Source organism: Nipponia nippon, unplaced genomic scaffold (genome assembly GCF_047370975.1).
Source record: "Nipponia nippon isolate SJK-2023a ecotype South Korea unplaced genomic scaffold, ASM4737097v1 scaffold_5, whole genome shotgun sequence".
NCBI classification, from domain to species: Eukaryota; Metazoa; Chordata; class Aves; order Pelecaniformes; family Threskiornithidae; genus Nipponia; species Nipponia nippon.
This window is the reverse complement of record NW_028262369.1, coordinates 39,821,764-39,844,381: the sequence shown is the minus strand read 5'-3', so window position 1 is coordinate 39,844,381 and position 22,618 is coordinate 39,821,764. Positions and strand designations below refer to the sequence as shown.

At 40.3% G+C, this 22,618-nt stretch overlaps 2 protein-coding genes and 1 non-coding gene across 6 annotated transcripts in view; 2 read left to right on the top strand and 1 right to left on the bottom strand.

Moving 5' to 3' along the window:
* The first annotated feature begins 74 nt into the window (after positions 1-74).
* Positions 75-20,719, top strand: DNTTIP2 (deoxynucleotidyltransferase terminal interacting protein 2). Of its 3 annotated transcripts, XM_087730517.1 has the most exons (8): positions 75-423; positions 1,453-3,206; positions 4,695-4,830; positions 5,517-5,612; positions 5,990-6,154; positions 7,317-7,426; positions 10,821-10,883; positions 20,476-20,719. In XM_087730517.1, the coding sequence occupies exons 1-7, from the start codon at positions 325-327 to the stop codon at positions 10,870-10,872; spliced, it is 2,412 nt and encodes an 803-aa protein (XP_087586643.1). In that variant the 5' UTR covers positions 75-324; the 3' UTR covers positions 10,873-10,883; positions 20,476-20,719. The 3 variants fall into 3 exon arrangements, with proteins under 3 accessions (XP_087586643.1, XP_087586642.1, XP_087586641.1); XM_087730516.1 differs by lacking the exon at positions 20,476-20,719 and having other exon boundaries at positions 10,821-13,165; XM_087730515.1 differs by lacking the exons at positions 10,821-10,883; positions 20,476-20,719 and adding an exon at positions 8,936-9,091.
* BCAR3 (BCAR3 adaptor protein, NSP family member) overlaps positions 13,779-22,618 on the top strand; it is a 113,124-nt gene continuing 104,284 nt past the window's right edge. For both annotated transcript variants that reach the window (XM_087730511.1, XM_087730512.1), the window contains exon 1: positions 13,779-13,858. The gene's annotated coding sequence lies outside the window, so the exon portion shown is untranslated. The remainder of the gene's footprint in view (positions 13,859-22,618) is intronic.
* On the bottom strand, positions 13,965-14,049 carry TRNAR-UCU (transfer RNA arginine (anticodon UCU)). The gene is given in 2 exon segments: positions 13,965-14,000; positions 14,013-14,049. It is a non-coding gene; the product is annotated as a tRNA-Arg (tRNA).

The window sequence follows — 22,618 nt, the reverse complement described above, 5'->3', positions numbered from 1 at the left end:
TAAATAGCAGCTTACGCTTTGCCGTAAGAGGGCCTCGAGCGCCCTGCGCTCCGGGATGGCACCACCGCACGGCCTCCGGACTCCTCTCCCCGACGGAGCGCGCACGCTCCCTGCAGCGCGGTCCCGCCGCTCTGCAGTCGCCGCCGCGCTTTTCCGTACGCAGCGGCGGCGCTGCCGCGGGCCGCCCGCTTTCCCTCAGCCCGCGGGGCGCCGCCGCTTCGCCCGGTCGTGGCACCCGGCCTTAGCGGGCGGGGCCGAGGCGGCCGCGCTCCCGCCCCCGCCCCCTGCCCTGCCGGAAGGGGCGGGCGCGGCGCCGCTGACAAGATGGTGGCCACCAGGCGGGCGGCGGCGCGGCGCAGGGAGCAGGGGACGCGGGCCCGGGGAGGCAGCGGCAGCCCCGGGCCCCAGCCCGCCGACGCGGAGGTGAGTGGGGCCGAGGGTGGGGGGCGCGGGCAGCCGGTCGGCAGGGCAGCCCGTCGGCAGCCGCCGGGCGGCGCGGCTGTGGTGCTGGGCAGCCATCTTCCCACACGCATGCGGCCTCGCCACGGGGGCCCCGGTGTCCGCAGCGGGCGGCGGAGCCCGCCGGCTCCGTGGGGCTCGGTGATGGCGGCTGCGTAGGCCGGGCTGGGGGCAGCGCTGTGCCCGCCCGCCGCGCCGCCCCGCTGGTGCTGGCCGTGCCACCGCCTTCCCCTGTCGGGGCCTGCGGCCGTTGTAGGTTGTTCGGCCGTTTAACGTTGAGAGTTAAAAGTTAGGATTTTTTTTTTTCCGCTTTGCACTGCAGTTATTTTAGCATTTCTCTGTGGCTTTTCCACGAGTCATGAAAACGCTGTCACATAAATACTGGTAGTGCAGGTAGCATGGTTTATGTTGATCCAACATTGTTCTGTGTTTTGGGAAGATCCTGCTGCGGCGGAGCGTTTTTTCTTTACAAAATCTTGAATTGCCTTCCAGGTAACTTAGAGGCATCGTTAAAGCAGCAGATTATACCTAGTGTTGCAGTTGCAGCGAGGCCAGTCTATTCCTAAAGCTGTTAAAATTGGTTATGGAAACCATTTTGGGGTACATTCTGCTAGTTGCTAGGCTTCAGTGTTTTATAGTTTAGCAAATCTTTGAATGTTTCTGAACATTGCTTCTGGATTTGCTTCCCATGACAGCTTGCCAGAACTTTTTGGAATTAGAAGATATTTGATTCTATTTCTTAATGTGTTTGTTTGTATTTCTTACTGGCTGCATGTATTTTTTCTCCTGCCTCGACCAAAAGACAGTAGACAAAGAGATAAGCAAGGGATGGTTTGTTAACACTTCTTCCACATAGATGGGGCTGCACAGAGACATGTAATATGTTGTCAGCTTGAGTAGATTTGTTTAAAAATTGTTAGCGATTTGTATAGCATCCTTTTTATGGGGTTATTTTATCTGTCAATAGCACACTTTTTTTCTCTCCTTTTCTAGATGGCATCTGCTCAAGTTAGTACTCCTGTGCCTGTGAGGGTGACTAGAAGAAGAACTAAATCAATTCATAAGCCAGAGGTAATTCAGGAATCTCAGTTCGAAGAGGTGGAACATGCAGAAACAAAGTCAGATGTCAGTGATAGCGTAGAGGTGCAAATTACTAGAAATGAGAACACAACTGTTCGTTCAGCACAATCAGTTGCTGAACCACAAGCTGATGGGGATGTGTCAGAAACAGAATCGAACTGCTCTGCTGTGTCTGGTCTTCAGACACCTTTGTTTGTAAGAGTAACAAGAAGACGACAAATTGTAGTTCCTTATCAACCGGATTCTCCTGACAAAAAAAGACATGACAAAACAGCTTTTCTAAATAAGTTAGGCAGGATTCTGGATGAAGATGATACCTCTGAAGCCGAGTCTTGTGCCTCTGCTGTTTCTGGTGTCCAGATGCCTAATGTTACCAGAACTACAAGAAGCAGGCAAAGCAAAAAGAAATTGCAGCCAGATGCAGTTTGTGAAGCCCAGAGTGAAGATATTTCTGATGCAGAGTCATGCTGTTTAAGTTCTCATATGGAACCATCCATTGCTACCAAACGAATTACTAGGAGCATGCAAATGAAATCACAAGCAGAAAATACTAAGCAGACTGAGAAAGGAAACAGAATTGTTTCAGAAGATGAGAATTTAATTGAGGACACTGTTAAATCTGAGCCAGTAATAATTTCTGATTCTAGACCTGCTGCGGAGCTTGTCTCTGACACAGAAGATGCTTCCTCTGTCGCTGAGGATAATAAAGAACCCAATTCACCTAAAAGCAAATTTTCTTCCAGATCTGTCAATACAACCCAGAGTGAAGATGTGAAAGAAGAGGATTTGAACAATGCGACACCCAGCAGTCTTACAAAAATGAAACTAAGTGACACTGAATCGCCTGGAAAAAAAGCAATAAAAAATACACAGTCTGTTGTGGTAGATGATTCAGAGGAAGCATGTGGCCAAATAAAAGAAGAACACAGTAAAATACTTGTGAGAGAGGGGAAGTTAGAGCGCATGGATCTTTCTTTGACTGATTGCATGAGTCCCGAACAATTTTTAGAATCCCAAGGGCAAATAACACCAAATGAAAGTAAAAAAATTCCAGAATGCAAAAGAGCAGGTGCTGAGGCAGATGCACAGCAGTCTTTCAGCCATGCTGATAAATTAAGAAAGGGTGGGCAAGCTAGTGCAGTGAGCAGCCCACAAAAGGACACAGCTCTTGCACAAAGAACTGGTAGTGTTGGTAGATGCAGGATGCTTGAAATCGGTGTGGACAGTGGTGAAGACCAAACAGGAGAATATGCTGAATCTGTATCCCACAGCAGTGAAAGATCAAGGAGTGGAAATGCTTCCATTGCGTTGTTTCTGAGCAAAGATGAAAGTGATGAATCTGAAAATAGTGATGTGGCGGACATCGATACAGCTGAAGAGAATCTGTGTTATAAAGAGGCAGATGAGAGGACTCCTTCCCGCAGCAAATCTTTAAAAAACAGTTCACTGCATGCTGAAGGGCTTTTTGTAATTGATACTGAGCCTGGCATGAGTTCCAGCCAAAAGTATTATCTAGATCAGGTAGACCAAGATAGTGATGCTGAAAGTAAGCATGAAGGAAGTGAAAAAGGGGAAGAATCCTCAGATCTGGAAGAGGCTGAAGAGGAATTGATAGATGAAGATGAGAAAGATGAAGATGATGATTTGTTGAAGAATAAGATTGACGTGTAAGTATCTTTCTGGGAATAACTAAAGAATCTGCATTTCATTCAAGCATGTGCATAGGATATGTACATTAGGTGCTAAGTGATGTGGAATAAATGACAGAATAGTCACATCGCATAAGTCATAGTGACGTGGAAAGGGGGGTTGCACAGATTATAAAATACAATTTATAGTCCCTAAATTCAGGGTTTGTATATAGCAGAACAGGACTTTGAAATATTTAGGCATCTGGAGGCCTTGTATGTGTTCGGCTTAAAAAACAAAATGTGAAACTAGGTTGAACTGGTCAGGCTGACTTAATTGCTTATTCAGGTCACAGTTTTCTTAATTGTTGATTTTTTTACCTTGGACATAAATAATAAAAAGTCCAGTAAATTCCTTACATGTTGCCTAATTAGATCATGCATTTTAATCCTGAACAGTTGCATATACTTGTATGTTTTCAGTTCTTGTGCTGTGGGACGGTGACACTTCAAGTGAAATCAGCCCAGCATAGAATCATAGAATAATTTAGGTTGGATGGGACCTCTTGAGCTCTTGTAGTCCAAGTCCTGCTAAAATCCTTTTATATGCTTCATATGTTTAAAGCATAATATTCTGTTTAGGTTGGATAAATGCGTCTTAATCTTCTAAAAACCTTCAGGTAGGCCAGAAGTCTTACAAAAACTTAGTCAAGCATTCAGTGTAAAGGCATTATAGAAGGTTAGTCACAGTTTAATATACAGTTGTAAAGGGCTTGTATTAATAAGCATTCAAGCTACAACCAATATCTGTTGGGCGTCTTCAGATATTACCATATTTCTCCATAATACTTCGTAGCTCTTAAGCATTCTTGTCATCAAAAACTTCCTTTTGAGTCAGCCGTCGTACATTGTTTGCGGATACAGTCCTTGGCTGCCTGAATGAAGTAATGGAAAAAATGTGACACATACTAGCTTTGAAATGTTTAATAACGTTATTCCTAGTACTGTTATACAGACAAGGACTTAAACATTCCTATGATGAATTCTAGCTTCTTCATACTTTTCACTAAGAGTTGACAATATTTTTACCACCCGTATGTTTGTGCTTTTGTGGTATTTTTTTCTCTTTAGCTAGCAAGCTTCTTGATGTATAGAAGGATGCTGGTCTTCAGTTCTTTTGGCAAGGCTAAGCGAATTAAGAATTTGATTGTATAGAAGATAGTAATATCTAGGATAAGAATACAGCATTAGAGTTAATATGAAAGATTTGTGCAAGTGATTCCACAGATATTGTTCTTTAATAAACTCTCACTTCATATAATGACATGATTTTTTTCCCCCCTCATCTTCTGCCACCTCTAAATTAGGTATTTCTTCTAGATACCGAGACTTAAAATCACTGCAGGACTGAACTTAAGTGGGAAGAATAAGAAAAATATTTTTTCTGTTTATCCTCCTGAGAGGACAGTAGAAGGTTTAACTGCATGCTTGTTAAAATATTCTAATCATTAACTATTTCCCTTTTAGTTTACATCTTTCCAGCAGCATAGACCCTGGTTTGAATATCAAGAAGCTTGGAGGTTTATATATTAGTTTTGATGCAAAAAACCAGAAGCCTAGATCGAGTGTAACTGAAGAACTGAAGGAGAAAAAGAAGGACCAGGTAATGTGTTTACAATTATGCGGTTACCTGTGACTACAGTAGCACAAAGACGTTAATTTAATAAGGTGGGTTTACTTGTTTTTAAAGAAGGATCCTGTTTTACGCTTTGCTGAGAACTTCCATTCGTTTTGGCCGCAGTGTGAATTTATGCTTGGTTTTAATGGTAAGAACGTAAATATATGAGACACTTCAGAAATTGGAAAGCAGTGCAAATGCCAGCGTTGTCTTGTAAAATAAAGCAAAGTTGATTATGCCTGCAGTTTTGCAGTTTTACACGAGCTGAAGGTCTGCTAACAAGATATTTAGTCCATAGCAACAATGAGTTTCAGTAAATAAAGGTCTATACTCTCCCTAATAAGGAATTAGCAGTTTTATTTCAAAAACACCCTTTGAGATAAAGGGAACGTGTTATTTTCATGAGACTGTTCTCTTAGGCTCGTCCGTCCTCTATTCTAGAGTTTTTGCTATCTCACTTCTTCCAGAGCTAGCCGACTGCTTTCTGTCGTTGGTCAGGGTTCTGTTTTGAAGATCCCTGTGACTTTTGTTGTGGATCAGAGCAGCTCAAGTATTGTATTATAATGCTTGCTTAGATTCTGCATGATTCTTTTAGTAGGTTCTGTAAATACGGTAAAGCAGTAACGTTTGTATCAATGAGATGACTGTCTAACGTTAAAAAATTCTTACAGCTCTTGCAGAGGAGTATAATAACTCCAGATTTTGAAAAAAAGGAATGTGTCCCACCCTTCCGGGAATCGCTTCATCAGCTAAAGAAACAGCGCAGGGTAAGTGAAGAGCTGATAATGCCTCAAATAACAAAAGCTTTGGTAGAAAGCCTCATGCTGGGACTGTGTGCATATACAGGCCTCGCTGGACATGGAGTGATGAACTGCAATTTAGTGTCTTCCTTGAGCCAGCCTGTGAAAAGCCATCCTTTTAGTCACCAGGACGGGGAAGTGAAAGATAATGTGCTCAGATGGTACAAATCTGTCATGAGTACAGTGCTGATGACCTTCTTATTATAAGGGTCATAAAATACACTTTTTAAAGGTGCAGAGTAACGTTCTAAATGCTTTATGTATCTTTTGGAGGGGAGAGTTCCCTGCTCTATCCTATCCTAGTTGCTGAACGCAAATTTATTACTCTTGGTATTGCATCCTAGGCAGAGCGAGAGAAAACAACAGGTGACGGTTGGTTTGGAATGAAAGCCCCAGAAATCACAAGTGAGCTGAAAAATGATCTTAAAGTTTTGAAGATGAGAGCTTCGTTAGACCCTAAGCATTTTTATAAGAAGAATGATAGAGATGGTCTACCCAAGTACTTCCAGGTAAGGAAACAGCAGAAGGTGGCATTGTACTGCTGAAGTTTCGAACAGCTATTCTTAGTCCCTGCCTATTTGTAGGTAGCCTCTATGTTGATTTAATGTCCTAGCTTAATAATTAAAGTATTTTGATTACCTGGCTGCAGTTTACAACTGGTTAACTCTATATTACGTAAGTCTATATGCTGGTTTTTTTTTAATTTCAGCTGATCTCATAGTACTGAACAAATATCCGACTTAATCCATATTCTTAACCCTTAGTGGACTAGATTTTCACTGCTTTTTTAAAGCATTAGCCTTTTTTAACAAGTGTGTAGAAAATAATGAGCGTTTATTTTCTTACTAGCTAATGCACTTTGAATGGAGACAGCTAGTTTTGTGATGAGCCAGAACTTCTGCTGCTGTAGGTCTCGGCTTTTAAGTGGTTTGCATAAAGAAAATCATTACTGCAGGAACTATAGAAATAGGCTTCCATCTACTTACGCGTGTTTGAATAGTTAGCGTGCTTGAGGAAATTGTTTTCGTTTCTCAAAGTATTACTGCTTCACTCTAAAGGGTGGATCTTGTTGTATGTTCTGAAGTTTCTGGGCATAGAAAACTTGGGTGGAAGTGTTCTGCGTGATGAGATCTGTGCAGGTCTTTTCACTACGTGAAACATGTACTCCATGTATCTCCACCACTAACCTGAATCATCAGAACTGGCTAACGTGCCGGTTGGAAAAAATGTGATGCGTTCCAGGATGAAGCCCTTGTATTAAAGCTAGATTAACTGCTGTGTAGCCATCCAGCAAAACCACCACAATGACAGAGACAGGAAAGAGTTAAGATGATCATAAGGGTTTCCTTTCCCTCCTTGGGAAAATGTTTAAAAGTTAAAAACTGGATTTCTTTTATGAATACAAGCGTTGATGCAGTGGTCCCGTGTTGGAAACTGTACAGTCTTAAAGCTCCGGCCCTCGTCTGTGCACTAAACAATGAGACAAAAAGTGACACTGCATACAAAACATTGCTTAATTCTTCTGATATTTTGCACTTTCTTAAGATACCGTTCTGATCTTCTCTGTAGGTGTCTTTACACTTGTCGCTGAGGATTTAAAAAAAAAGGGGGGGGGGCAAAATAATCAGCTTCTTGCTGTACAGTAAAAATGTTTTCATTTCTGTTTTCTAGGTTGGAACTGTGGTTGATTCTCCCATAGACTTTTACCATAGTCGAATCCCTAAGAAACAAAGGAAGAGAACAATTGTTGAAGAGCTGCTTGCAGATTCTGAGTTTAGAAGGTATTTAAAAACGGTTTTGTAATTCTAATATTCTCTGTAAGAGAGGAGTATTTTTAACTATATAACTTTTTGTTGTTGTTTTTATTCAGCTTATGTTTGGGCTTTTTTTTATACTTCAAAGAAAACTTTTTAGTCTATTAGCACTTCAGCAGCACTGCCATTGGGAAGATCTAAGGGACAAGGGATAATCAGACTGAGACAGCATATTTTTTGTCTTCATAAAAGGGTTTTATCCAACTCGGGTCATCGCTATTGGCAGCCACTCTTAAAATAATGTCAGTATTGAAGAGATAACATATCAGCCCTATTCTGATTCAGTTCTAAAATAAGTGCACAGGCTTACATCAAAAACCAAGGGCTCTGAATGAGTGATTTATGCCTATGCATACACTTTTTTTGTTGTTTAAAGACTGAATAATTTTTCTTGTCATAATTGATAGAAAAGTGCTGACTGTAATTCTATGAAAGTTGATTTGATTTCATTTTATAAGCATGTCAGTCTGCCACCTGTCATAGGAATCAAAATTGCACTAGAAGTCTTAGTTGAAGAATATGATTGGATTAATTAATGTTTGCCTAACCTACAATTTCTGGAGTAGAGCCCTTAGTTGATCCATTTTGATATTGGTTATTACATGATGTTAATCTGCACTTCCTTTTTCACATGATGACATATTTTCTTGGAAATAGTACGTGATTTGGGATTATAAGGTTAATGTTGTCAGGCTTGTCAATTAATTATTAATGTTGGGAAGGCAAGTTAGTATAGCTATTTCTTAACTAGTTCTCTGGCTTGACCTGATTTGTAAGGTATTTATTAGAAGCTATTTTTTAAAATTAATGTCTTTTTGAAATTTGATCAGTTAATTTATGTTGTGGCTAATTAAGGGCTTCAACCAGATACTTTAGCATTAGTGCAGATATTTTTCAGGTTTCAGTGTTGCAATTAAAAACCTCAATACTGCTCAGTGTGCAGTGATCCCTTGTGGTAATTGGTACAGGTGTGTAAGAATCTGTATTAGAGGAGCTAGCAACTCAGGTTCAGTAAGTATATCCTGTTCATTGTTTCGTGTTAATCTCGCCTCAGTTTTCAATCTTAAGTAGAGTAAGGTTGATGATCTTGAGTTTGCTGAGAAGACGGTGTAAAAATGGGTATAATTTGTCCATAGTATTGTCTAAATTGATGAGTCTTCCCACTATGAGCAGTAGCAGTGTTTTAGCAAACTGTCCAAAATGCGATTGCATATGCAGTGAAGAACCCCCTGGTTATGCCAAAATTCATGATTCTTCGATCAAATTTATTTCCAAACCAAATTTACCTGCATTTATCATTAATCCAAGTGTTGATTTCCCTTTACCTATGCGTAAGTGTATAAAATGAAAGAAATCTGACTGAGAAAACATGAGAGAACTCAGTTTGGCAAATTATTTATGTAGAGTACTTTCCATGTTATCTTTTCCTGAACTTTGGTTTACCATGCTTAAAAGTAAATTATCTATTTTGTTCAGATATAATAAAAAGAAGTATCAGGAGATCATGAGTGAAAAAGCAGCTTTTGCAGCAGGGAAGAGGAATCGGAAGAAGAAGAAATTTCACAATTAAGACTTGAAGAAAAATAACAAGCTGGAACAACTTATTTGTTATAAAACTTTTTATGGAATGCTTTGGTTGTGGTGTTTTTTTCTTTAAGATTGCAGGTCATGTGCAAATTGAGGTTTAGGGAATTTCTTGCAGTGAGAATTTGGTAGGGAGCTTTATCAAATTATCGGGTATTTAAATTTAAATTAATTCAGATTTAAAAATTTTATTTAAATTAATGTTTCTGTAAAAAGAAAACTATATGAAAGCATATTGTTAAATCTGAGCACAAAATCCAACTTCATGGATTGTGGTCTTTTCAGGCTTCAGTCTTTACATCAATGAATTAGTAAATTCAGTTTAAAGTTACATTTGTAATGCGCCTTGGCACCTGTTATGTGCCAGAACAAATTGGAATTCAGTGTATACACATATAGTTTATATATTAAAAAAGCATAAATAATAGATAATATATATAATATATAGTTTATAAATAAATATAAACAAATGAAGAAGATATAAAATACATATTGTTTACTAAGCTAATGTAAATATGTATTATTTATATATAAAATTTTAACATTCAGTCATATGTTGCTTTTATTAATTTTTACCAGTTGATAATTGTCTAATGATATTTCTGCAAATAAGTTGACAGTGGGGTCCATTATTTGGGGTGTAGTGTGCAGATTGTGGTCTGGTAGCTGACTTGGAATAGCTCTTCAGGTAAATGAATAGAGTGGGTTTGGAAGGCCCCGGCTACCATTGTAGAAGCAGTGATGGCATCAGCTCAGTTCCCCTTTGGTGACGGTTCATAACCTTTTGTGATTGTCCGAACTGTTGTGGTGTTTAGTTGGGTTTTAATGACCTGGTTATTATATTGCTGTTACAATTAGTGTAACTCAGTTACTGCCATTAGGTAGCAGAAAAGACTGATAATGGAAGAAATAGAACTGTCACTACGTTGCCTTAGGTGGATTGGGCGAGAAAGATTTAGAAGCAATTGTCGGAGGACCAGGGGTGTTGATTGTTTTCTTATACGAATGCTGAATTTTAAAGGTTGCAGATCTTAAACGAGAAGTATGCTCTTTACCAGTGTTTCACTGTGAAATTTTCTACTACTGAGAATGAGAAGTAGTTGGTTTTTTAACAATTAGTTATTTGTGCTGGAAATAGCTAAAATGAAATGAACATCATGGTATATATTGATCACCAACTGAAGCTTGAAAGAAATTTTCCCCTGATCTTTTGGGGTTTTTTATATTCTTCTGAAGTTGATCATAATGTTTTGCTACCAGATGGGAATGTAGATTCCTTAAAAAGTCTTGGCTGCCTGGAGATGAATGGTCTGCAAAGTAAAGTGAATTCATTGGGAAGTATCAAACACGTACAAGTAGAACCACCTGTCCCCAAGTCTCAGCTAACATGCAGATGCTATTCTAATACAATTATATGTATGCTAATAAGTGATAAAAAAGCCAATAAAAACAACTACGGTGTCTTGTTCTCTGGAGGAGACATGGAAGCACAAAAAAATTAATACTGAACACTGAGGAAAGAAAACAAGGCACCACAGTAGTTGTCATTCTGTTGCATCCTGGGATGTTCAAGTGCAACTTTGGAAAAGCAATGTACAACTCTGAAAGACCTTGAAAGGGGAATGCAAGCTTCGGTGTTCCACAACAAGCACCAACTCAGTGTCTGTGGCTCAGGCTGCTCAATAGCTAGTCACAGAAGTTACTTCATGTACAACACAGCTGGTGAGGGATTTGTTTTATGCTCTATATCCTTTCCCTTCCTTTGATTTTTTTCTAGTGTCTTTTGTTTTGCCACGCGCCGTGCCCAGCAAGCGTCCCTGTCCTTCTGAGTGAACAAGAGGTGAGATGTACTGGGCGGTGTTTGCTGGGCTGCAGGGTCGTACTTGGGGGTTGCGTTTGCTGGCTTGCCCGTCAGCTGCCGCCTGAGCTGGTGCTTCAGCCCCTTTTAGTTAAGGCACTAATTAGTGCACCTTTTCTTAACCACCAATTTCCATAAAAGCATAGGCAGGTAGTAGTTTGGACTCCTCTACCTTTCAAGTAAATTTGATTGAAATTGACATAAGGTTTAAGTTGCTGGGGAGAGAGTTAAAACAAAATGCACCATGTGATTGCATAAGCTTATCAGATTGCTCTGAAAATATATACAGTAGAAAATGATTTGTGAAACACTAGCGTTGTTGGAGAAACTTTGCTTATAAATGCAAGTAATATTTTCTTTTAATGGCTGTCAGAAATATTTGTGCTAATTTGTAATTTTGCTTTTATTGACGTAAACCATTATTAACAAGAAATGTCCCTGAGATTAAAGGGCAGTAGGTACCATGTTGGGTTTTTTTTATATATGCAGCTATTGATGTTTTGGATGTCACTGACATGTTTTGTGTGGACAATAATGATTCCTTTCTCCTGTTTCTTTAAGCTTCCCTTGGTTTGGACAGTATTCCTTTTTCTTCTTGCCCTTGAGGCAGAGACTATCCAATGGTTGTACAGCCCAGGGAGTTCACAGTCCGAGTCCTAGGTGTCCCAATCAAAAGGCTGTAATGAAAAGGGATTAGGCTGAGAGCGGCTGAGGTGTTGCTGGCATGGTGCCTCTGGTAGGCATGGTTAGTTTAGGAACAGAAGTAAAATACTTCTCACTTTTCTCTGTCATGCTCTCGTTGTTTGCAGTTCTTCCTTTTTCCTTCTTTGGGGGTCTTTAATCTTCTCTCTGCAATCAACTTAGTCTCCTTAAAACTGAAGGGATCTTCTTACCGTTGTTATTTTTCATGTGATAAAACTATTTTTGATCTCTTTAAAAAGTCCTGTCTGTATCACAGGAGCCTACCTAGGTGAGTCTTGCTGAGACTTGGAATCCTGCCGTAACGCAGGTTGGAAGGGACCATGAGAGCTTGTCCTGCCCAGCCCCCTGCTCAGAGCAGGGTTAGACCAGGTTGCTCAGGGCTTTTTGCAATCAGGGCTTGAAAACCTACAAGGATGGAGACTGCACATCTCCCAGAGCTCCACTGCTTAGCTGCCCTCATGGCAAAAAAAGTTCTTCATATCCAGTCAGATAGAAGGATTATTATTATAGACTGCCTCTTTGCCTTCACGTTGCTTTCTTTTTTTTAATTCTCTATAACTTGTAGCAAGCAGCATCTGTCCAATTTATATTGCTTGCTATAATTCTTGAATTTTTTTCTCCCAGTTCCCTCAATGCATTCTGAAACACTACAAGTATGTTATCTGTGCAACATTTTCCTCAAAACCCTCTTCGTACAAATATTTTGTGGAATTGTGTATTAAATACAGGATTAAATTGTGTATTAAATACAGGATTAAATACTTTTGCAGTCAGGTTCACATTAGACTCTGTTACACAGCCAGTATTGGAGGAGAGCTGTTCCTGTGCTTGCCTCCAGGAAATGCCCTGCTCCTTGAACCTGCAATCTTCTCTTTTTCTTTTGGACTGTAGCCCTTTATTAACTTCTGCATTTTTAGAGTATTGATTATGTAAATATTGCTTGCAGCATGCAAGCATGTGTATGTAAAAGCCTCTGCCTTCAAATTTTTTTCACTTGGAACTAAGCAAATTTTATGTAGCTATCCTTAAATACAAAAAGTAGAAAGGGAAATAGTATTTGGACTGAAATGCATTGCTGGGAGTGACTGAACAAGGAGGAATGTTTTGTCTGCTGTCGTTTAGTTGCTTTTTACGGGGTTAATGTAGAGAGGTTTTGGTTTTGCTATTTATCTGCAAACTCTGAGAAAGTTTGATGTTTCTGGAAAGGGCCATATGTATTTTATAGCTAGGTGGCATTCTTGAGTGGGTTAACGTGCTGCAAAACAGGGGTAGTTCATGTTCCTGATGGTGTGTTTCCTTTCAATTATGTGGATTTTTCCTTTATTGCTTTTAAATAAACATTATTACAGTTTGAAAGAGGCTGTAGTCATACACGGAGGATTAAAAATAATTTCTCAAAAACTCCACAAATTGAATAAAAACATGAATCAGATGAATTTATAATTTATTAAATCCTGAGCAAAATGAAGGTTTGTTTAGTGGTGCTACTGTTTTGTGTCTTACCACCCAATGTTTTTTATTTGATTGCTGTTATTAAAATGGCTCTTTGTCTTCTATCTATAGGTATGTGTAAGTTAGGAAGAAAAGATGGTTTTAAGTGTTAAATGCTTCAGTTTTGTCTACTGCATTTTGTGGGCTTGTTTTGTTGCTTGAAAATAACCAGAAACGTACCGTGGACCATGACTGAAGTGCCTCTAGGAAAGACCGTCTAATTTTCAAGTAACATTACTTTCCAGAGACTGTCCTAGAAGCCCAGCAGCATGGGCCGGCTGGTTTGTAGGTACTGACAAACTGGCCAGAGTGGTTGCTGTTGCAGGGGTTTGCTTGGCGGCTTTTGAATGTATTTTTGAAAACCCGCTGGGCGCGGAGGCGGAGAGCCGGCTGTGAGGCGGCCGCCCTCCTCCTTCCCGCCGCTGGGGAGGGCGCCTCGCGCGCGGGCGGCGCCGTTGCCTGCCGGCGGTGCGGGCAGGAGGAGAGCCCTTCTCCCGCCGCCTTGGGGGCCAACGGCCGCTCGCCGCGGCGGCCATCCTCGCCCCTCCGCCCTTCTCGCTGGCGGCGAAGCATCTCGGGCCCAGCGGCGGCGCAGCCGCTTCGCTGCCACTCTCGATGCAGCCTGCTGCCGTTGTCTCCGCCTGCTCCCAGCCTTCCCCGCTCTCCGTCAGGCACGCCGGGAGGCGGGCCCCGGACAGCCTCGCTGACGGGAGGCGGCCGCTGGGAAGCGCCAGGTCGGTCGACGCGATTGCTCCGGCGGAAAGGTAAGGGACGGGAGACCGGGGGAAAAAGATTTCAGCCGAGAGGGGAGGGAGGAGAAGATAGAAGGAGGGGGAAAGAAAAAAAAAGAAAAAAAAAAAAGGGAAGACGCGACTCCGCCGGGACTCGAACCCGGAACCTTTGAATCCCTTCACCCTCTAGAAGTCCAATGCGCTATCCATTGCGCCACGGAGCCACCTGTTGGACTCTTTGCGCACCGCCCATAGAGCCTGCGCGCGACGCCCCCCGCCGCCGCCCCGCCCCGCCCTGCCGCCCCCGGGAGGGCTCCTCCGGCGCGCGCCGTTGTTTCTCGTGAAGAACGGACTTTCTTTAAGTTCATCAGTAATCAATATAAAATATTTGCCGTCGTCCCACTCGGGCGTTTTCAATATTAATCCTTATGTTTGGGGGAATATAATTATATTCCACAGTTGCCTTATATTGGGGAACTGTTCCTCCAAACATCCATAAATTTGCATAAGGAAGTCTTCATAGGATTGGCTCTTCTTACACAGATGAAGGTGATACACTGATGAATTAGATCGTGATTTTGCTTTAACAAATATGAACATTTCTCATATTGCAGTTATTTATAATGTGCTTTTAACAGCGCTCCACTTCTGAAGTAAACGTGAACGTTTCAGACAAAAAAAAACCCTTTCAGTCATCAAGGATATGGAAACTACACTGGGTCAGTTCCAAAGTTATTTGGAACCAAGTTATTTTAACATTGGTGATTTCCAGCATTGTAGGTCTTTAGGGACAGTCTAAACATGGATTGTTTTTTGTGTTTGTTCGTTGTTTTTTTTTTTTAATACCCCTGAATAAAGGAACCTAGAAAACTCTGGTTATGTTTACTGGGCATCCCATGCACTGCAGTGTTTTGCTGGCTTTCCAGTGCCACATGAGACAAAAAAAACACTGTGTGGGAATCTGAAAGACAAGACATAGGTGACCAGTAAAAACATGTCCATGCAATCTCTGTTAGACACTGCAGCAACTTATTGTAAGTCGACAGGTAGAGAAATGGGATGTGGAAATTAGTGACTGAGAATATTTTGGAGACCTTAAAAAAAACCCTTGTAAGTGGAAAGAACAAAAAGGAAAATAAATTAGGGAAATAATATTCTATTACGTGACACTATTTTCAATGTGGGTGAAAACATTATGGTATACTTGGATCATTGTTCCGAATACTGTGAATGCCTATTACTAAGTCTATTAAAGGGAGCAATGACTGAACTATATGTGTTCTAAAATCACAGTAAAACCCCCAGTGCATTCAGTAAAACAAGATTTTTCCTTAAAAGCTGTAATTATGGTTGAAACAAGTCTTGGATGTTATTTTTTTAAATCAAGAGTAGGCATATTAGAAACCTCAAAAGGCACGAGCATGAGGTTATTCTTTCTTTAACCCACCCCAAAGCTGAATTCTAAGCCCAGGCAAAGGCTACGGCTTTCTGCTGCTGGGGTGATTCCATGGCTCGGCTTTCCCACGTCTGTCCCTACTGGGCCTGGGGAGGGGGCATGGGGCTGCCAGGCACCAGGTTGTGCTGGAGGGCTCAGGAGAGCCAGCTGGGGCCAGAGCGGACAGGACTGGAAGATCTGCTCTGTAGTGCTGTGGCCTAGGTTATACAGTAAAACGGTTTTGTGAGAATCGTGTGTTTCACTTCATAATTTAAAAGCATCAGTATCCATAAGAGTGGAGAAAAACATGAAAATAGGTACACCATAAAATCTGAGGAACCAGGAAATTAATCAAATCGATGTAAAATAAGCTGATTAGGATAAGCAATCCACTAGCCATTGCATCATGGGCTGAGATACCGAGTGTAATGAATAACCAGGGTGACTCAGGTAACGAAGGCACACTGGTAGCACGCCCCGTGATTCCCATGAAGTCAGCTAGTGCGCCTGTGGCCAGCAGTGAGCCAAAGCTCATGAGCTGGCTGATGATTAAATAGCTCCTGCAATTCTGCCCAGAAGCTGGGGGGTTACTGGAAGGGTTCAGTAATTACACCATGTACTATATTGGGGGTACACCCCCCCCCCCCCAAGCTAACAAACTCTTGTGAAGCCAGAGCAGTTGTAAACACAGACCAAGAATCACTACGTCATACAAGATTCAGAGTAGGTCTGATTGAATTTACAAGCTCTGGGTCCCTGTGGTCTTGCCACAACTGTTCTGTTATGGACAGAACTCTTCATAGTGCTCCTGGTAAAGGAATGCAAAGTGTGGAGAGTTTAATTTGAGTCCTCAAGGCCCTGCGCTGCATAAAAGAAACAGAACTTTTGTTTTTAAGAATTAAGTTGAGTATTCTTCAGAATAATAAGCTTAAATTTATGTCTGTGCAACTCAAATAAACTGCTTGTAAGTAACCAAGAATCGCCATAAACACCTTGTAGTTTGTGAATACCTGGGCACATTTTTTGTGGGGTGAAATGAGTCAGTACCTCACCAATGTGATTTGACAGAGCACTAAATGACTGCAGATAGTGAAGAATCAGTTTGTTGTGAGAAGACTACTTCTGCAGGTGTATGAGCGAAGAATCCTGACACTCATACGATTGTTATTTCCTCTCATATTTTTATTTTGGTTAGTTGGCTTACACAGGTAGGTAAAGGCTGGCTGTTGGTTCCATTTATACAGGAGAACTGTCTGGGGAAGCGTTTAGAAATTTTCCAGAGATATTTCAAGTTATTCAAGTCAGTTTTCTTTTTTATTCTGTAAACGTAGTCCCAATGCAAAGTCCGCTTTTCCTTTTGGACAGGAGATGGAGCTGCTGCATGAGGAACAGGACAGCCCTCCATTCATGAGCTAACCAGATGTGGTATGTTAGGCAAAAACAACAGATCAGATTAATCTTTGCTGGTGCCTGGACCTGGATCGGTCCTTTGGACTTTCCCTCTTCTGGGTCTGGCTGAAGTTCGCTTCTGTTGTAAGCTGGCTTTCATCTTAGCTCCTCTTCAACTTTGTGCTCTGTTTCAGGAAGTAGAAGTTTCTTGGAGTACGGTTGTGCTGGTTTTAGTTACTGGCACTTAGAAGATTTTCGCTAAACTCAGCTAGGTGCCATTTTGCTAATTTTAAATATGAGGAGGAACTGAGGTAGGAGTACCTTGACACACGACACCAAGTGCATCAATGGCAGGCCAAAAAATAGCATCATCCTATAGGACTCTTCCATTGATTAAAAGCAATATCTAGAAATTAATTATGAAATTGAAGTGTTCTTCAAGAGACTTTTTACAACTTGTGTTTCAGCATTAACTTCTGTCATTATAAAAAAAAGAAGCACTATGTACTGTATATCCAATTAATTTTGATAAGGTTTGAGCTTCAGTGAATTTATTAGAAAGTCAATTTCCAAATTTACAGAGCTTTCACAGATGTTTGTTGGGAGTACCATCATCTTTCTCTAAGAACCTTTATAGTAAATGTACCTGTTGAGAGCAAGAGATCATAGAAGGCTACAGAGAAAGAGTTTGTCATGTATGGATTACCTAAATGGAACCCTTACACAATCTGTACATTTCAAGTTCTTTTCTTTCTCTCCCTTGAAGTGGGGATTATTACAGCCCTACTGCTATAATGACTCATCTATGTAGTGTGGCAAGAGAAAGCAGTCTTCGAACTAGCGGGAAAAATGCTGAGATGCACGGGGCCTGAGGATCCCAAAAAGAACTCTTTCAGGGAGGGTTTCTTTCAATAATTTACAATTTGATTTTTTTTTTTAATTTATTTTCTTAACGTGAAGAGAAATGCTAAACGTCATAGATGCTTCTGCATCTCTGCCTTTTCCTCAGTGGGGGCTGTAATCTCCATGTGATTATCAGGGCACTGGAGAATTACCCCTCTTCTTTTGTCAGGCTGCCGGCAGGAAGACTGCTGTTAATAACCTCTTCCAATTGTATTAGTCCAACCACAGCCATAAATAAGACATGTTCTGTTCTCTCAAGTATATTTGGGTAGGTAGGAGTGATTCCCAAGGGCAGTGTCTTGAGGAGTTGGGGGGACATGAGGAATTATGTCAAATTACTCCTACAAGGGAGTTCAATGTTAATTTTACAGGCAATGTTAATTCTGTGTAGCTCTATTAACAGGTCAACTGCTGCAGAGCTACCTGTGAGCTGAATAGTGTCTTTTGATGGAAAAGTTGGAAACCCTTTCCTCGTGTTGCATTAAGTAATTATTTTTAATAGTAATTTTTAAATACCTGGTGTGCAGTCCGTGGATCTTAGTCATTGTTTTCTGTGATGATACAACTGGTGATGAGCCTAGAAACTGGTTAGAATGGTATCACTTGCAGTTCATTCATATTTGCTTAAATTCCTTCTAATATCTTCTTTTGGAATATAAGCAAAATTATATTTATATTTTCCTCATTCATATTTACAGTTTTATTATGTAATGTATTTGTGTACCACACTTTTATTATTAATTTCTTATTGATTTATTCTTTATTTCTATGTTAGTATTACTTGATATTTACTGTTATATTTTCTTCAGAAAGCAAACTACATAAAACCAGGTGTCTACAGTGACATTGGTTTTGTGAGGGTTTTTCCCCATGTTTTTCCTGCTTCCTGAATGTGTACATTTAGAGGCCATTCACTGCAGTGGTACAGACTGATGGTCAAAGGAACATTTTTAATAAATGCAGATTATTGCAGTTGTGGTCAAGAGTGCTTTCTTCATACCACACAAGGATGAAAATCATGACTACAAGGTGCTTAATTCCCATTGATGTCCTTTGTGATATTGCTATTGACTGTTTCCACAGAAAATAATTGGAGCATTAGCAGCTTGCAGAAGATCCTCAACACTTCCAGAAATCAGTTTCAATAATCACGCATACAGATTTTTTTTTTTTTTCCTGGAGGATTGAAGTGGCAAATGCTTGACAAACATTTACTTCAAGAGTGCTCCCTGTTAGTACCAAACCTATGCAGAGTCATGTGGAATCTCTCTGAGCACTGTGACAGGACGTTTGGAGAAGTCCCAGCTGGGGCCTCTTGCCAAAAGTGGAGTACATCTGACTTCCAGAGATGGGAGTCTGTTTCAGGACAACTTAAATGTTTTCTGTTGTTAATTGGATCTGTTTTTTTCATTACAGCATATCAAATTTTGTTTCAGAAATGCATAACACTTGGGTCAAACATCCATCAAAAATATCCAAAGTGATGCTTCCCTTTCACTATATAAAGCTATTCTTAAAAAGCCCCCTTTTTTGTTATTCTTAAAATCATATTTTGTGAGTATGCATCATAATTTAATGCTTGTTTTCATAATTTTATGCTTGTTTTCCAGTGGGAATTTGCTTTGCTGAATTATTTCTTATTTGGTCGGTCGGCCTTTTCTACTTTGAAATTTTCTGTCCACGTTCTATAGCTTGACACAGTGAGAATTAGCTACTAGCATCTTTTTAGTGGTGCTATATAGTTCTGCCTTTCACTCATCTTATATTCCACTGCATTTCAGAAGCATAACTTTTTGTGCATTTCTGTTGACAAAGGAGAGCCTGTCTGTGTTATTCTGAAAAGTCAGAGTTCTTTTGGTTTTTATTAACATTTCAGGTTTGGTAATAAGCCCAAGTTTCTCGTTTCTCAAACTGCTTTTCATGCAGCTCTTTTCAATGTCATTTTGTGTACTTTCCTCAAGTTGTATTCTGTGCAAAGTACTAATCTGTGATGCATTTTGAATGAATTTTCTTAACTACAACTACCCTTGATCTTTGGCCTCCCTGTGTTGGGATTTCTGTTTGTGTTGCAGCTCTCCATTTCTGTTTCGCTTAGTTCCACATTTTGTTTTTTTTGTTTTGGTTTGGTTTTGCTTTTTTAAACCCTAGACACATTATTTCATTCACCTTATTTTTCTGTAAGCATTTGTTCTTCATCTTAAGGCTGTCTCTTTGGTATTATGAAATTTCATCTAGTCTCTTTTTATGTTATTTGTAATTTTCAGAGCAAACAAAGTGATAAGCAACACCTATTTTTGTCTCAAGTTAATCCTCAGATTTATGGGGAATACACCTCAGTTTACCTTAAGTGCCAAAGCAGTCTTAAAGACTACATCCTTAAGTTAATAATTATCAAAGACAAAGTTCACAGTGCAAAGTTTTGTTCTTGCCAACATTTTGAAATCTAGGTGTAACCATCTGGCCTTTTGTTTTTTCTAAATTAACATCAAGCCAACAAATATTTACACAGTCGAGTTGTTCCTTTAAACCTTTTCAGATTACACTATAGCTTAGCTTCTCCTATGCAGTTCGGAAGAAAAAGTATGTACCTGTGCTCTAGTGATTTAATCCTGAACTTCTGGATTCTTATTCCAGCTGCGCAACCACCATGCTGTGTGACTGCAGGCAGTCTGCTCCATTTTCCCTTCTGTAAAGTATAGACACTAGATGCTTCCCTATTCCATGTGGTGGTGTGCAAGTTAGTCATCTGCAAGGTAACTTTAAAATTTTGAGATGAAACTTCCTCTGGAAATGACTTGTTATTATGTACCTTCTTTTGTTTGTCACTTTCCATATATCAAACCTGAATGGCAAAAGACATCTAATAGAATCCACCCAGATAGCTTAGCTGCTTTTCAGCAAGTTTCCCTTCTCTTTTGTACAGGTTTACGAAATGCTGTTGGGTGACACAGTTCTTCTGTTGCCTGTTTATTCAGTTGCTTCCTCAGCTCAGTTACTTGGTTCTTCGTTTTGTAAGAATGAAGCAGTTATGTTGTCCAGATAAACCTGAGACACTGATAAAGATTATGCTGCCTCTGCCAGAGCTTACTTAGAAAAGAAACAGGAGAAAACCAACAGCAAGAATACAGATTTGGTCTCAAGACTTCCGAAATAATCAAGAGGACTGCGATGTGTTTCTCTAGCATACATGCTAAAGTATAGCACTTTGAGATTTTTAATATACAAGTTTTGCTTATAATCAAGTGTGCAGATTAAAAGCAAGAATTTGGATATACAATTAAAAGATAATGAATCTGAAACAATCTAAAAAAATCCTTACCTTCTCCCGCACTGTTTAAATGCAGTATTTGCTTTCTCTCCTCACCCATGTGCTCTGGGAATGATGTGCACATATTAAATGAGTGCAGTGTTTAAGCAGTGATGCGGTGCAGTCATCTGGTTCAGGGCAGATAACAGGAATGTTTTGTAGGTAAAAACACTGGGTTAACTTCTGCTTTCATTTGAATCACTCCGAATCTGAACTAACAAAACCAAGACAGTAGAGTTATTTCAAGGCTATATCAATGTTAGGGTATAATTTGGCTCAGAGTGCCTCAGTTTTTATAATGGACAGAGTTGGCACGATGCTCACTTTAACAGAGAAAACGTAGGTGATTTTTGCCAACCTTTCCTTTGGAGATGTCCCTGATTAATAAAACCAGGCTTTAAGTGTTGTCATTACCTTTCTTTCAGGGGAAAAGTGCTTTTTTAATCTGCATTGATTGGGTCGTCCTCTGAATAGGGATAGGAAGAGAAATGGCTGCAGCCTCTTCTCTCTTTGATGAGGGATACTTTAATATTACAGGATTTATTGCTCTTTTTAGATTTCCCAGAGTGTGGCACTAGTACTGTGTGGACTATTTTTCTTGACAGCTAAAAGTTACTGTGGGGTCAGTGTGTCCTATCAACTGTTCAGATTGTCACTGGGTAGTAAGTGTGTCCCTAAGGTTGGTTGTGTGTAGTCTGCCATTTCTGGAAAGAGCTTGCCAAGCGTGTTCTAAAAGGATGAAAAGCTTTTATTCTTGATTAAATTTTGCTTTTCACTCAGTTATGAATATGAGTGACTGACTCAGCATAACATGTGAATACTACCTCTGATCTCATTGCAGAAACAATAGCATTTAAAAATGGTGTCCTTTTGTCAGTCTTTTAATTACAAATATTACACAGGCTGGGAATCTAGCCCAGAATTACATATATGCTCTTCTCCTCCCTCCCCCAACAAGTTTTTACTAGATCTGTTTCAAACGTATGTTGATTTTACTGTACTGGAAATTTTCAGCAAAATTATCCCTCTGTGGATTTTTAGAACCAGCAAATTTGATTGTATTTTAAAGGTTTATTTGTAAATTTTCTTCATCTACTTGAATATTCACTTAATGGAACTGTATCACAGTTTATGAATTTGATTTTTGTAGCTAAAGTCAGTGTGTAATATGAGGTAATGGTCTGGGTGCCAGGAATTCTCAAATTCTAACCCTGCGTTTGTCTTGGCCTTGTGGCATGGCTTGGCAAGCCATTCACGTTTTCTTGTAGGTAAAGGTGAGGGTGATATCCAGCTCGGTGTTCTGCAGAATTTTAGCTCCATGATACTTCTGCGGAATTGACTAACTCTTCAGTCAGTACCCATAACCTTCAAACTCTACACTGACATTCTTTGTTTTTCTCACTTTTTACTCCCACTTGGCAAGTGTGAAGGGAGTGTGACTGAGCACCTGACCCTGCACAGGCAGGATTGTGCAGAGAAGATGCTCAGCAGCTCATGGTTCACACACACACAGTGGACAGGGAAGATGATGAAGCACCTGCACTACAAAGGAGTTATCTGTGGATACTCCAGCTCCTTTGAACCAAACAATGTGGTGAACGGGACATCACTGCTGTCTTAGGCCTTTTGCATCCCTGCATGCTACCTGCCAAGTGGGAAACAAAGCTCATCCCATTTTACAGGAGTCATAGAAACTTCAGATTTACTTCTTGTGAAAATGAGCATTCTCTTTTATACGGGTAGAAATCTGAAATTATTT

Coding starts and splice junctions, on each gene's coding strand:
- DNTTIP2 (XM_087730515.1), top strand. CDS start 325: ATGGTGGCCACCAGGCGGGCGGCGGCGCGGCGCAGGGAGCAGGGGACG. Junction 3,207..4,694: donor TTGAAGAATAAGATTGACGT/GTAAGTATCTTT, acceptor TTTCCCTTTTAG/TTTACATCTTTCCAGCAGCA. Junction 5,613..5,989: donor AGCTAAAGAAACAGCGCAGG/GTAAGTGAAGAG, acceptor ATTGCATCCTAG/GCAGAGCGAGAGAAAACAAC.